The following is a 13,677-nucleotide window of genomic DNA, read 5'->3' as shown; positions in this document are numbered from 1 at the left end:
GCAGGGAAATGTCTGTTTCTCCTCCACAAAGGCCTTTCAGTTAGTGGAATAAACCACTTGATGATTCACAGATTATATTACAATACAGCAGGTGACACAGAGTAATTATAAACCTCAGCTTCTTTGACTATTTAGTAATTTTAAGATTAGATAGATTGACATATTTGAGATGCTGCTGTGCAGAAACAACCACTGTTAATATAGATTTGCTATAAACCATTTTTTTTGGCTTGATAATAAGAGAAAGGTTTAAATTGGAATAAAATGGTGGTTTATTTATTTATTTATTTATCTTCAGAAATAGCACTACTTACAAAAACGGGTTGTGTCTGGTATTACTGCTCAACCCGATTTTAGTTACTGGAGCTGAAATAAAATACTAGGCACAGTCTATGGATAAGGGTCCTTATACGGGCCATTTATCAGCCAGGAGAAATGTGTAAAAATGACAACAAATGGCCGAAGACTGACCGCTGATCGCATCTTTAGAGCAGGTTTTAATAATGTATCTTTATCTCCCTGTGTAAAAAGGATTTGTGCAGCCAAGAAAGTAAAAGGGAAACTGACAATATATACACAGTATATGTATATCTATATATCTGTACCGTTCAGGTGTACTGGTTCTCCTGTCTGTGCTGTCAGTTCCTAGATCTCAAGCAGTCTATACCTACCAGCCACGCTGCTTGTGATCTGATTCTACAGTCCCCTGGCCACTGCTTTAACCTCAGGCCGCGGGATCTCCATAATGATTGACAGGGCCTGAAGATACAGTTGGCGCAGGGACTGGAGAGCAATATATCGGATCACAAGAAGCGTGGCTGGTAATTATAGACTGCTTTTGATCAGGGCCATATTTACTTCTTGGCACTCGTGGCCGGTGCCTATTGCAGCACATTGCAGGGGGGCAGCACCAGGGACCAGGGGGAGGAAACAACTTTTTTTTTTTGTTTTTAGTCTCCCACCTCCCGTTAAGACTTGCCTGTAAATCTGATGTCTATTCGAGGGGGGTGTATGGTGGTATTGCCCAGGTCTGGTGTGGTGGTGGTAAATGTGACGCCTAGAGCTATTACCTACCATTCTATTGGGTCAGACAATATGCAGACTGCTTTAATCAGCGATTCAATGCAGAAATTTGATTCAATGAAAAACGCGATTCAGACAATGTTTCTACATGTAGAGAAATGCATGTGGCTGAAACCACACTCCCATTTCTTCCCCAGTAGTCATGTTCTGTTAACAGGATATGTGGCCATACACCTATTGGTTACCACATGAGGGTGTGGTTTCGGCTGCATGTGGTGATGTACAGTAAATGTGGGAACTCGGCCTAAGGCCATGTTCCCACTACGTAAGTTCCGTAGTAATTACGACCATTGTTCCTACAGAACTTACGTAGTGCTGCCTTCTAGGAATCCAGGCTGCAGTGTATACACATGGTATACACTCTGGCTGGGATCCCTAGTGGCCTAGTGACATGTCAGTTTTCTGTGGCCGCTATTCAATGAATAGCGGCCGCAGAAAACCCTGCCAGTCCATACAATAGAGCGTGCAGGGAATTCATATGCCAGCGTGCACGTATGCGCCCGCATCTGAATTCAGCGGCAGTAAAGATCATCCGGCCTCTATAAACTTTATATGGAGGTGCTGTCTCTATGCATTTTTGTTTTGGATTTCATACCCATAATCTACTGGCTGTTCCAAGAAGAAAGGACAGAGGTATGGGAACACATATACAGTTTGAGGCTATGTTCACAAAACATAAGAGACTGGCCGGGTGATCTTACCAGCCGCGGAGCTCTGATGCGGGCGCATCAGCGCGCCCGCATCAGAGCTTCCCATAGCAGACAGTGAAGCAAGCGGCCGGAGCCGCTTGCTTCACTGTGTGAACTGACAGGGCTTTCTGCGGCCAGAAATCACTGAATTTCGGCCACAGAAAACTGACATGTCAGTTTTTTCCGGCGCCGCATGGGATCCCGGCCGGAGCGCATACGATGTGTTTACGCTCCAGCCGGGATCCCATTCAAAATAAGGCTATGTTCCACCCCTGAAAACTATGGCCGTAGTTCTGGGGCGAGAACTATGGCCGTAGTTTTAGGTAGTGTGAACATAGCCTTAAACCATACAGACACATAGGTCTAAAATTTTGCTATATACACAAAATGGTAGAATATTTTGAATCAAAATTGTTAACATTTTCTTCATTTGTTGTTTTAGGTACATATGTACGATAGAAAAAAAGTTAACAAAAAGGCCACATACAGTACAAGCATAAGATTTCCATAGACTGTATTAGACTCCATCTTTTTATTTCCTCTACTAAGCATTCAGTAGCTTGACGTAAAAGCAGCGGCCATTATTGTTATTAATTAGGAATGCCTTGTCTGACGCACGGTGCAGAAAAATAAGTGTTTTCATCATCCCCCCCTTAAAAAACTGTGCTCATATCTCATCAACCTGGTGCAGAGATTAAAAATCTCCTGATATTATCTAAGTAATTAAATTCAAAAGTAGAGGCAGCTTAGCTGGAGAGGGAAGATTAATGGTAAGGGGCTGCTGGGTGATTTCACCACATGCACGCTCCATCACATATATACATTGTGTGACTGCCCAGTCCTCTCTCTGACACATGGATTAATCATTCACACCGTACCACAGATTAATCTAATATTTAAATCAGATGTCAGTATGAAATTATAAATTTGTGAACTCTGCTCTGTGATGCGTAGTCTACCTGATGTAACAAATTTGCTAAATTCAGCTGGGTTGTATTTATTAGCAATATGGCCCTAGAAAGTATATGGGTACTGTAAGGCCTGAAGCACGTTGATCAGACCAGATACATGTTGTGTTTTTCTGTTAGATTTTTAATACTGTCTAAAAAATATAAGACTTTCCTGGGTGCTAGATATTCAACTTTTGGATTTATTGTAAGGACATTTACCACTAATTCTATCATCTAACTTTGACAGATCTCTTTACTGTCTTGCATAATTTCCATGGTGCCCTATGCTTATTAGCATTGAGCACTTTAGGAAGTGCAACAGGGGAAGGAAGCCAGGGATGCTTTTTGCATCCCTAGCTTACTGTTAATAGATACACCACCTCCGCCGACTCCTAAACAGCTGTTGTTATGCACTGTTCCTATGCAGTAGCTGTATACAGGCATTAGCATAGCGGAACTGTCAGCTGAGCTCAGCTCGCTGCTTCCTGTCCAAATAGTTTTAACACATGCTGTTCCCGATGCTAGAGACAGAGACCACCAGGTACAGCATGGATAAAACTATTTAGACAGTGGGAAAACCAGGTTTAGCAAAAATTAAAGTTATTTAGAGAGAGGGAACTTTGGCTGCAACCCAGCACATATTGCAGGTTAAGGCTCAGCATTCCCAGCTACTGCCTTTACACACTATAGAATTTTAGGCTAATATAAATGATCTGCCCCTGGTTCCCTTCCATTGTGTTTACATTGTGGTAAAGTCTCCGTAGTAAGAGATTTGTTTGTTTATTAGGGCAGTCCACAAATTTTCTAGTGGTCCTAGTAGGAGGATTACATTATACAGCTTAGTATGGGTCATGTAAGCAGTTAACATATCATAGAGCCATTTGTATCCATACTGGCAAAATATTACAAAGGTGAAGGGCAAAAACAGCAGTAAGAACTGTAGGCAACTTATAAATGTGATGTATTAATGCATAAGAGGATCAATACAGAACATTCAGGCTTGTATAATAATCAATGCACATTACTGAAAAGCCAAATGGCACAGAGTAAGATTAGAGTGATAAGACGCTGTTCCTCCTGACTACATGGATGCTTTCTTATGTAACCAGAGAATTGCCCCTTTTTACAAAATCCTACAGTGAACATTCATCTATAATTTACCTACACCATTCCTTTCCCCTGTATACGTTCAGAAATGGTATAAACTTTTAATAGTGTCCTAAATAGGTCTTGTAAGTACCTTATGTGAATAAACATGTTAAAATAGGAGAGAACCAGTGTCCTGAAATAAAATTGTATGGGCCAAAACATTGAAACATTTAAAGCAACAGTGTTAGGCACACTACATGATTCTTTTGGCCGATACTGCCAAGAACCATCAAAAAGATGTCACGTAGTATTCCATAACTGCTTACCAAGCTGGCGGCTCTGCAGGATAAATATTAATTAAAGCATTCAGAACATATGTTTTTTTTTTTGCTTATTATTTTTTTTTTTATTATTAAAAAAGCCTTTGTTCAGGCAACAAATAGTGTAAAGGAGGTGGGGCTTATTGATGTCTGTGTCCTAGCAATGTTACGCCTGATTATGCTGTCTGCTGGGTGCTCATCCCTGAATATTTAAAGAGGGCAGGGAAAACAGTGCAGTGAGGCATTGCAGTGCAAGGACCGGCCTCCTGGCCAATATTTACAGCTTCATAAAAATAAGAACACAGACACAGGTAACAACGGTACAAGTGTTCATGCAAATGTGCATTCCCGAAGATTGGCATGGCAAAAGGCTATTTATCTAGACTTTTCTATGCTTTTGATACTGATAAATTGAAAATTCTTGGTTTGGGGAAAATATATGCAAACCAGTTAGAAACTGGCTCAGAAATATGAAAAAGAGGGTGGACATTAATACAACAATGTGACAGTTAATAGAGGGGTACCACAGGAACACTATTAGGTCTTATGCTTTTCAATATGTTTATTAATGACTTGAAAGGGTTACAGATTAGAATTTTATTTTCTGCTAAACTAAGCTCTATAAGGTAATACCAGAGGAAGATAATATCACACCATAGAGGGTTCTGGGAAGCTTAAAGCTTGGGCAGAGAAATTGCAAATTAAGTTTAGTGTGGATAAATTAAGGTTTAAGGTTATGCACTTGGGCTGATGAAACTGAATAGACAACTATGTACTAAATAACAAAACACTGGTTTAAACTGCTCCTGTGGAAGACACGGTAATAGTGGAGGATGAAAACGTTAGCAAGTAGTGGCAGGCACATAACATCATGGGATGCATCAAAAGAGGCATAGATGCTCATGATGAAAACATAGTTTGGCCTCTATATAGATAACTACTAGAGATGAGCGAACTGAGTTCGGGTTCGAGTCCATCCGAACCCGAATGTTCAGCATTTGATTAGCGGTGGCTGCTGAACTTGGATAAAGCTCTAAAGTTGTCTGGAAAACATGGATACAGCCAATGACTATATCCATGTTTTCCACATAGCCTTAGGGCTTTATCCAACGGGTTCGGATGGACTCGAGCATGCTTGAGGTCCGCTCATCTCTAATAACTACTATAATCAGACCACGCATGGAATATTGTGTACAATTATAGGCAACGGTGTAAAAGATGGACATGGCTGAGCTAGAGAGGCTTTAGAGAAGGGCGACAAGGGAAATAGGTGGATTGCTGTATCAAGACTTAATCAAGGGTAATACACTGTGGATATGGCAGCTTGGAGTTGTTCTCATTAAAATCTACAAATGGACAGTATAGACATAGTATAACCATGGCAGAGGGGCATTCTCTGCCTCTGCTCTTGCAATCATGAGAGTATAAAACTCTTTGCGACACATTGTTTTAATGGCTGATATATTGAGAAAGTAAAAAAAAACGTTAAAAATGTAATATAAGAATTTATAGATACTAGATTCCTGGAAATTGCCATATTTGGAGTCGGGCAGGAATTTTACCCTTATGACGAGGAAAATGATGTCTGCCCTTCTTCCTTTGGGTCAACATGGTAGCATTATAGGTTTAACTTTTCAGTCTTATAAACCAGTGCTACTCAAACATTTTCTACTGGAGCCTCACCCAACAGACAAAATGATGCCTGGGCCTCACCAGACTGACCAAGGGGAAGCTGGGGCCTCACCATCTATGATAGAAGTCCATGCAAATTTAAAAACTATTGCTTAGTCTACCCTCCATTTGTCTCCTTATCTCTGTATAACATTAAATAAGTATGAAATGAGTCAATAATGTTCCTAATGCAGAAATTGTTGGATTCAGGGAAAGAACTGAGCAGCTTATGGTCACTTTTGTGAGAACTGCCTCCCCAGCTGAGCCTCACCAGCAACTAGGGGATTCCTCACTGGTGAGGCCCGCCTTACAGTTTGAGAAGCACTGTTATAAACTGTGTATGTGACTATGTAATATATAATGCACAGACATTTTCAGCCCTCCTGAGTAAGAGGAGGTCTTTCCTGACGGAAAATCCCTAATAAGATATTTGAAGTTGGGTTTTCTAACCTAGACAACACGATAACATAACATTTTATCTTACAATTACTGAATAACCTAATGATTGACTACATGCAGTACTCCTCCTGACCCCACGATGTGCTGTTAATGCTAGTACAAAATAACACTAAGCTCATAACACAACTTGATATGCTACCGCCAGATACCTCCCAGTGTTATATGACAATTTGATGCAGATTATCTGCCTTTACCCATATTACATAAATGTTAATATACTGTGCAGCATATATCACAGCAATGTAAATGTTAATGTGCTCAAAAAAAAAAAAAATGTAGAGTCAATGTCATTAGACTATATCTTTTAATATATATAACTTTGCTGTCTTGCTTGTCAGGACACATTAAATTAGTTCTTTTTCTCTGTGTATTTATGCTTTATAATGCTTATTATATTTAGGCACTAGACTGGATATAACAATTGTGAATACAATTTTACATCACAAATTAGTATGTGGTATAAAGTCAGTTAACAAACATAGTTGGCATTAGCTTGCACCTGATGTCCCTAAGAGAACCATCAAAAAGAATGTTTTGCTTCAGCACAACTTTTAATAGAAGTTTTATCGAATAGTAACTATGAGAACAACATAACTACTAGATGCCACTTCTTTAAATGGTGGTGGGATCTGATGATAGGCCAAGTGACAATCCAAAGGCTACTCCTCATGTGCTCCTACATGGCTTAGCAACCTTTATGTGGGTGACCAAAGTACAATCTAAAATGGCCATAAACGTTCACAAACTTTTGGTTTAAAGTGTCACTGTCGTTTATTTATTATTATTTTTTTTTTCAGAAATCAATAGTACAGGCGATTTAAAGAAACTTTGTAATTGGGTTTATTTGCTGGAAAAGGCATTTTCATCATGAAAAAGCACTTTGAAGCTCTTTCCCCTGTCTTCATGGTTTTCTATGGAAAAGGGAGGGGTGGAGGGAGATGAGGCCCCAAAACAGAACAACAAAGAGTTAATTTAAAGCTACATCACCGGGCTATCTCCTCTGAAGTCAGCACTGACCTCTCTGACCTCTGAATACCGGCTTACACACAGTTCCCACTGTGTAATCCTTTTTTCTCTGCTCTCTGCTGATTCTTTGCCCCGCACCCACACAGTATTCACACACTCCTTGGGACATTTCCCCTTTCTGTGGGTGGCAGTGCCAATAGTCTGGGAGGGTCACTATACCACTCCAGCCCACCGTGATTACAACAGCCTAAGGGACCCAATAGCAGCCTGGCAGGTCACTGACCACAGGGGAACAATGTGTATCCGGCCCTTTACAACTGAAAGAAAGTGTACCATCATACCTGTGTGCCTAATCGGTACAACACAACACCCTAGGGTCTGGCTACATCTTGGCCAACCACCACACAAGTGGCGTCACACCTCACCACCTAGCAAGTGAGCGGCCATTCCTCCGCCATAGCACCATGGGGGCTCACCACAGAACTGGTGTCACAAACAGGATATAAGCCTTGTTGCTGCCCTAAAGAACTGTGTGTGGTGTGTAATTTACTGTACAAGGATTGTCAGGAACTGTGTGCTCTTTATTGCAAACGTAAGTCGCAAAGTGCTAGAAACCAAATAGTAGGGGAGCCATCTATATTGTTCTAGGACTGTCTCCTGCATTTGCTAAGTGCGCCACAACTTTCAAATAGCCCGTCAGCCAGGACGCGGGAAAGCTACCCAGAAGCGCGGGAAAGCTCTGCAAAAAAAACATACTATGACCAAAATTTAATAATAAATTATATATATATATATATATATATATATATATATATATACATATAAAACTAGCAAATGTAGAACAAAATAGTGTGTGTATAATTAGCAAAAGTAAAACAACAGTAAGGTCATCATAAAGTCCACATTAAAAGTCCACTAGGATAATAAAAGTCTATAATAAATCTATATGCAACTGAAAAAGATGCTCACGCAACAGCTAATTGATGATGGCTTACCAGTTTGGTGTATATTCATACATAAGCAGAGTAGCAAACAGCTTGTAATACAGGACTTATTCACTGCAGTCAGATACTGACAGCTACAGTACAATGTGTCTCTCCCGGGTGTAGACACAATGTAGTCTCTATATAGCAAGTTTGTTAGCAGAGTACTGTGGCCACAGCACATGCGATCAGTAGCAGATGGTAGCAGAGTCCCGAGGTAGAAGAAGTCTGTTTGCAGAGGTGATGGATTGTAGTTGCTGGGATGTAGTTGATGATAGGTGTAGTAGTAGCTTCTGTCTTAAAGTGCTATACGCATTTCGGAAAGAACTCTTTCCCTCTACTGATGAGGAAAAGAGCAGGCGTAAATCATGATAAAAGAGATGCGGGAGGAAGCCACACCTCCTCCCTGCCTTGTCATGCCCCCCAAGCCACCCCAGCCCGCCCATTGGGCGAACGGGGCATACCACAAGCATACACCAGGGAGAAGGAGTGAATCTGCACCTTCTACCTGGTATACGCTTTATCTGTTTATACCCCTGTATGAGTAGATTTGAGCAAAGTATTGCAAGCAGTGTGCAGCTTGATACAGGTGCTCCTGAAATATCTGGACATTTGGAGTGGGACCAACAGCTGATGTCTTTGGTGGAGCTTGAGGAGAAAGAGGAGACTGAGCTATCCTGAGTGGCGTCCTGGTCACCACCACCCAGCTACAAGACAGATGTTGAATCTGGCTGAGGTGTAAAGACCGTATGGTATGAACCACCACTGGGCCACAAGCCAGGGCACAGAGGCTGATGTAAGTCACATCCTGAACAGCCAGAGTGGGACATTTGAGAGTAACAGTTCCACTGAGGTTGATATGCTTGTCTAACCCACTGCCTCAGTTGGGCTAGAAAGAGGGCAGTCCCCCTCTTCTGCACTTATTTATTTTCTTCTAATCCACCCCTGTCTTTTTGGGGATGGTTATCAAGAAAAGAAGGAACAAGAGTACAATGTTTGAAGACGTTTAGAACGCCTGGGCCTGGGAGAACTGTGTCCTAAGCAGAGGTTAGCTACTGGCCAGGAGTTTCAAAAATACAAGGGGCATGGCTCTCTAAGGAATCTCCAGCATACCCTATTTGTTGGCAGGAGCTTGGTAAAAACAGACTACAGTTTACTCCAAGGGCCACGTGAATGATGGGATGCCGCACTGGAGCATTTCTCTTTCCCCAAGGGGTCGGAGAAGTGGGGAGAAGATCCCTAGCAGCCACTCTGCCATGCATAGACAAAAAGGACAAAAAATATTTTTCTTAGGCCTCAACCATTTAAGGTCCTGAAGCCAGATATAGTATTATACAGGTGCTGTATTTTACTATTATTGAGGAACTGTAAGCCAGTTGTAGATGAGCACAATATGCTGGTTATGATGATCAGTGTGCAGCAGTGTCATTACAGTCCTACGGCGCCGCTAGGATCCCGCTAGTGCCCACATTTACTCTTCAGTTTCAGATCTGCAGCTCAGGAGGTCCAATTTATCTCTATGAGAGGGCCAGAAGAGCTACAATGTCCCCACCAGTGGCATGCGAGCTGCGCCGTAGGACTGGAACAAAGCTGCGCCATGGGGCAACGATCATCATTGGTAAGTATATGTGGCAGTCTGCAGCCAGAGGAACGATAAGAAAAGGAACAATTCTTTACATAGGTGCAAATTTTGCCCATAAAATACATCTAAAGACAATCCCCTGGTCCTTTATTGGTTGTGAATATTTTCAATATTTACACAGGCATTTAATACCAGCACATTTATACAAAAGTAAACAGCACTTAAACAGAGATGTTGTTCCAGGGGACATTTTGGTAATTACAGCCAATACTTTTCTTATTGTTGTCACGAAATATAATTATATGTTATAATGTATTGTGCTTCTAAACTGCAACTCATACAACTTACATACATACTCCATAGCACTCGAAAATGCTGGAAATTAAAACAGCAATACAACCATATGGACCCTGGGAGAATGGGTGGAGGAGGCACATTTTACACATGTCAATATCAAGATGGACCGACCATATTAACTTCCAAATATTATAGATAATAAAAGATATTTTTTTTTAAAAAGAAACATAATTATTAGGTTTTCAATCTAAATAATGCAGAAAAATGGCATTCCAGGACTCATGCTGTCAGCACAATTGAGTTGACAACTGGGGTATTTGATGTAGACTGGTTACCAAGGGAAAACAAGGTTGTCATAATGTTCCAGTCTGTATTAGAGACCTCAGCTGTTTACCTTCAGGCAAGCTGGTGCCGAGTTAGAACCTAAGAACAGGATAAAATATGGAAAGTGTTTTTCTTACTTATTGAGCGGATTTTTGGAAGAGATACAGAGCAATTTAGATCAAATGGAAATATTGTCCTTCCAAAAAGAAGGACAACGTAGACGAATAAATCCAATTACGAATAATAATAAATACTGGAGATCCATGGAACATTGTGCTTTTGGAAGAAATATGTGAGGGGAAGCCATAGGACAGACATGACTGTGGAATCATCATCCCTTTGTATAAATTGATTGATAAAATAACTATCATATAGCTGTAGCCAGTGTTAACTTGATCACAATGAGGCATTTAATTCTAATTGACTTAACATACAGTATCCTTTAAGACCTTGAGGTAGACTCTACTATTCAGATCCCAGTTCCAGGTTACAGTGCAGCATTGGATTTCCTGCACGTTTAAGAAAGTGGCTACTTTAATCTTGCTTCTTGCATTATTTTAAGTATCAGTTATTCTAACAAACATATGGTAAACCATGAATAACCTATAGGTTTGGACAACACAATATTGCTCAACTGCAAACCTAGTGGCCGCCCAGGTAAGAAACATGGGACAATTTTGCTGATGCTTTGCAATGTCCTTCACAAGATGAAAGGTTAAAGCCTCATTGTTGACTGGTATCTCAAGATGCAATGCCATCCTGTGCTTATATTGTATTCCAATATGCAGGGTTAGAAGCACTTCACATCTCCTAAGATGCCTCTTGAAGTTGGGGGATCACTTTTTTACAATAAACTTCTCATAAATAAGAAGCCCTCTGTGGCCTCAAGGCTTTGTCTAATTGCAGTCAAGACGTTGCTTCTTTTTACTGCTCCACCTACTGTACTTGACCTTAAGCGGGACCTAATAAGTGGTTAATTCTATGGCAAGTTTGACAACAGAGTAATGAAAATTACATATATTTAGCACTTAAAAGTCAATAGCAAACACTGCAATTTTCTATCTTAAACTTTTAGCTGACATAATACAGAGCGCATACTGGGAAATCCACATTCCACCAAAGGTCCATGGGGGGAGGAAGACATACCTGATAAGAAGAAATGACCTCTCTGTCAAGAGCTTTAGTGACCAGCACTTCCCCTGTGTTTTCATTTATCCTGAATGTTCCCTTTGGTTCTTCATCCACGCCTTTCCCATACAGACGAAACTTGGATCCCTGTATCCTGTCACTCACCACAACCTGGAAGGAAAAGTATAAGGGTCAGTTTGAAGGACAACATAGGGACTCTTTATATAATACCTGCAATTTAAGTCCATTTTACACATTCGCTATGGTAGCATCATGAATTCAAATCCATCAATTACTATGAAAAACTAATCCCATGGATAATAATCTTGTGATCTAAAGGGCTATTTCTTATTCTTCATTTTAAAAATATGTTGGTTGTCCTATCAATTATTTCCCTCCTTAAAAATAGCCAGTGGGTTCAGCTCCTGCAAACCTTGGTAATAAGCTGCTAGAAGAATTGGGTTCAACCATCTATGCCAACCACTGGAATAATTAGTCAACTATGTAATACATAGCTAGGTCATGTCTGCCAATCAACAACAAAAAATATATGCATGCTCATGGGCTCTGTGTTGTATTGCTGTTCTATTCATATGCACTAAGGCATTTGCAAGAAAACCATTGTAAATAATACAAAAGTATTAATGACAGCATTTTACTCAAAAGTTCCCATAAATCGCAAAACTAGACTGTCTACTTTTACAAACATTTACATTTTTAAGGTAAGTATTGCTTATTTTGGGTGGTGATAATCTCTGGAATTAGCCTAGTATATAGTTTGGTACTCCGTATGGAGCAGCACATAGAAAAGCCGTTGAATAAGGTAAATAGAGTATAATACATATCTATAACATTTGTGTAGAAGAAGAGATTCCAATGATCATGAAAAATGGAGCTTTATAGAAGAAAGATGTACATAATAGAATAAATCATACCACACTGAGTTACTGTATAGTTCTGATTCTATCTCTAGTGTTTGTGGACGCAGAAAAATACATTTACAAATATTCTTTTTGATGCCTGTAAAAAAAGGCAAAGACCTGCAGGAGCAACAGTCTAGGATACATGGCCCAGATCTGCAAGTTAGTTTTCTAATCTGAAGAATCTCTTTTTTTTCTTCATATTTGCTGCTTTGTTGTTTATTGTGCAGTAAATATGGAACAGTAAATTAGGACAAAGCTAGACTATTTAGACCAATTTTATTCTGATACAGATGGAATCACTTTGGTGTGTCAGAAACATACAGTATTTTAAGGGGTTATTTCATAATACAGAAAAAAAATGTAAAGAGTAATATAAACTACTATTCTAACACTATCCATGTGAAAACACTCTCCAGTGTCATAGCAGCTGTATTTCGCAGGAGTAGCCCAAGGTAACTGACTAGTCACTTCTCCTGCATACCACACTGACTTGTATAGAACATACTTTGTCATACAGCTCCATTTACAGCTCCATTTAGCTTACTAATACATAGGAACGTGCAATCTTATGCCCCCAGAATTTACATCTTGTTGTCCCCACCATTTTACTCTTCTTATTTATCATTTGTACGATGTATACTTCCTTTATGCACATAAGCCTGTATATGTAAGGAGAAAGAAAAATAGTACTGATCATAAACCCATTGGGGGGTTATCCATGTAAGTTTTTTGTATATTTCATAAGAATTTGAATGCAGTCATGGATCTGTGCTACTCTACACAAATTTGCACTAAAAAACTAAAGGATCAGTTAAAAAGTAACTTTAATTATTTTTATTTAACCCCTAGACGACCCTGGACGTAGGGTTACGTCATGGAAGTCTGTCCCCAGACGACCCATGACGTAACCTTACGTCCTGGGTGTTTCTCCCGCTATGAAGCGTGCTCCGGAGCGGAGCGTGCTTCATAGCAGGTGGGGGCCAGCTGCAAACAGCAGCCGGGACCTCACCGGTAATGACACGCTGCAGCGATCGCGCTGCCGCGTGTCATTAACCCCTTAAACGCCGCGATCGCGGCGTGACCGCGGCGTTTAAGTGTAAGTGACAGGGGGAGTCCCCTGTCACTTACCGATCGGGACCCCCGCAGTGTGACTGCGGGGGTCCCGATCAATGAAACGGACTACCGGAGGTCTCTCACCTTCCTCCGTGCGGTC

General features: G+C 40.6%; 1 protein-coding gene across 1 annotated transcript in view; it reads right to left on the bottom strand.

Annotated features, from left to right (window-relative positions):
• CDH13 (cadherin 13) overlaps positions 1-13,677 on the bottom strand; it is a 579,181-nt gene that overhangs the window by 268,948 nt on the left and 296,556 nt on the right. Inside the window, exon 5 of the mRNA XM_069966164.1 lies at positions 11,560-11,712. Coding sequence (XP_069822265.1) covers positions 11,560-11,712 — 153 coding nt within the window. The remainder of the gene's footprint in view (positions 1-11,559; positions 11,713-13,677) is intronic.

This window comes from Dendropsophus ebraccatus, chromosome 4 (genome assembly GCF_027789765.1).
Source record: "Dendropsophus ebraccatus isolate aDenEbr1 chromosome 4, aDenEbr1.pat, whole genome shotgun sequence".
NCBI classification, from domain to species: domain Eukaryota; kingdom Metazoa; phylum Chordata; class Amphibia; order Anura; family Hylidae; genus Dendropsophus; species Dendropsophus ebraccatus.
The sequence above is the reverse complement of the archived record's forward strand: the minus strand, read 5'-3'. Positions and strand labels throughout refer to the sequence as shown.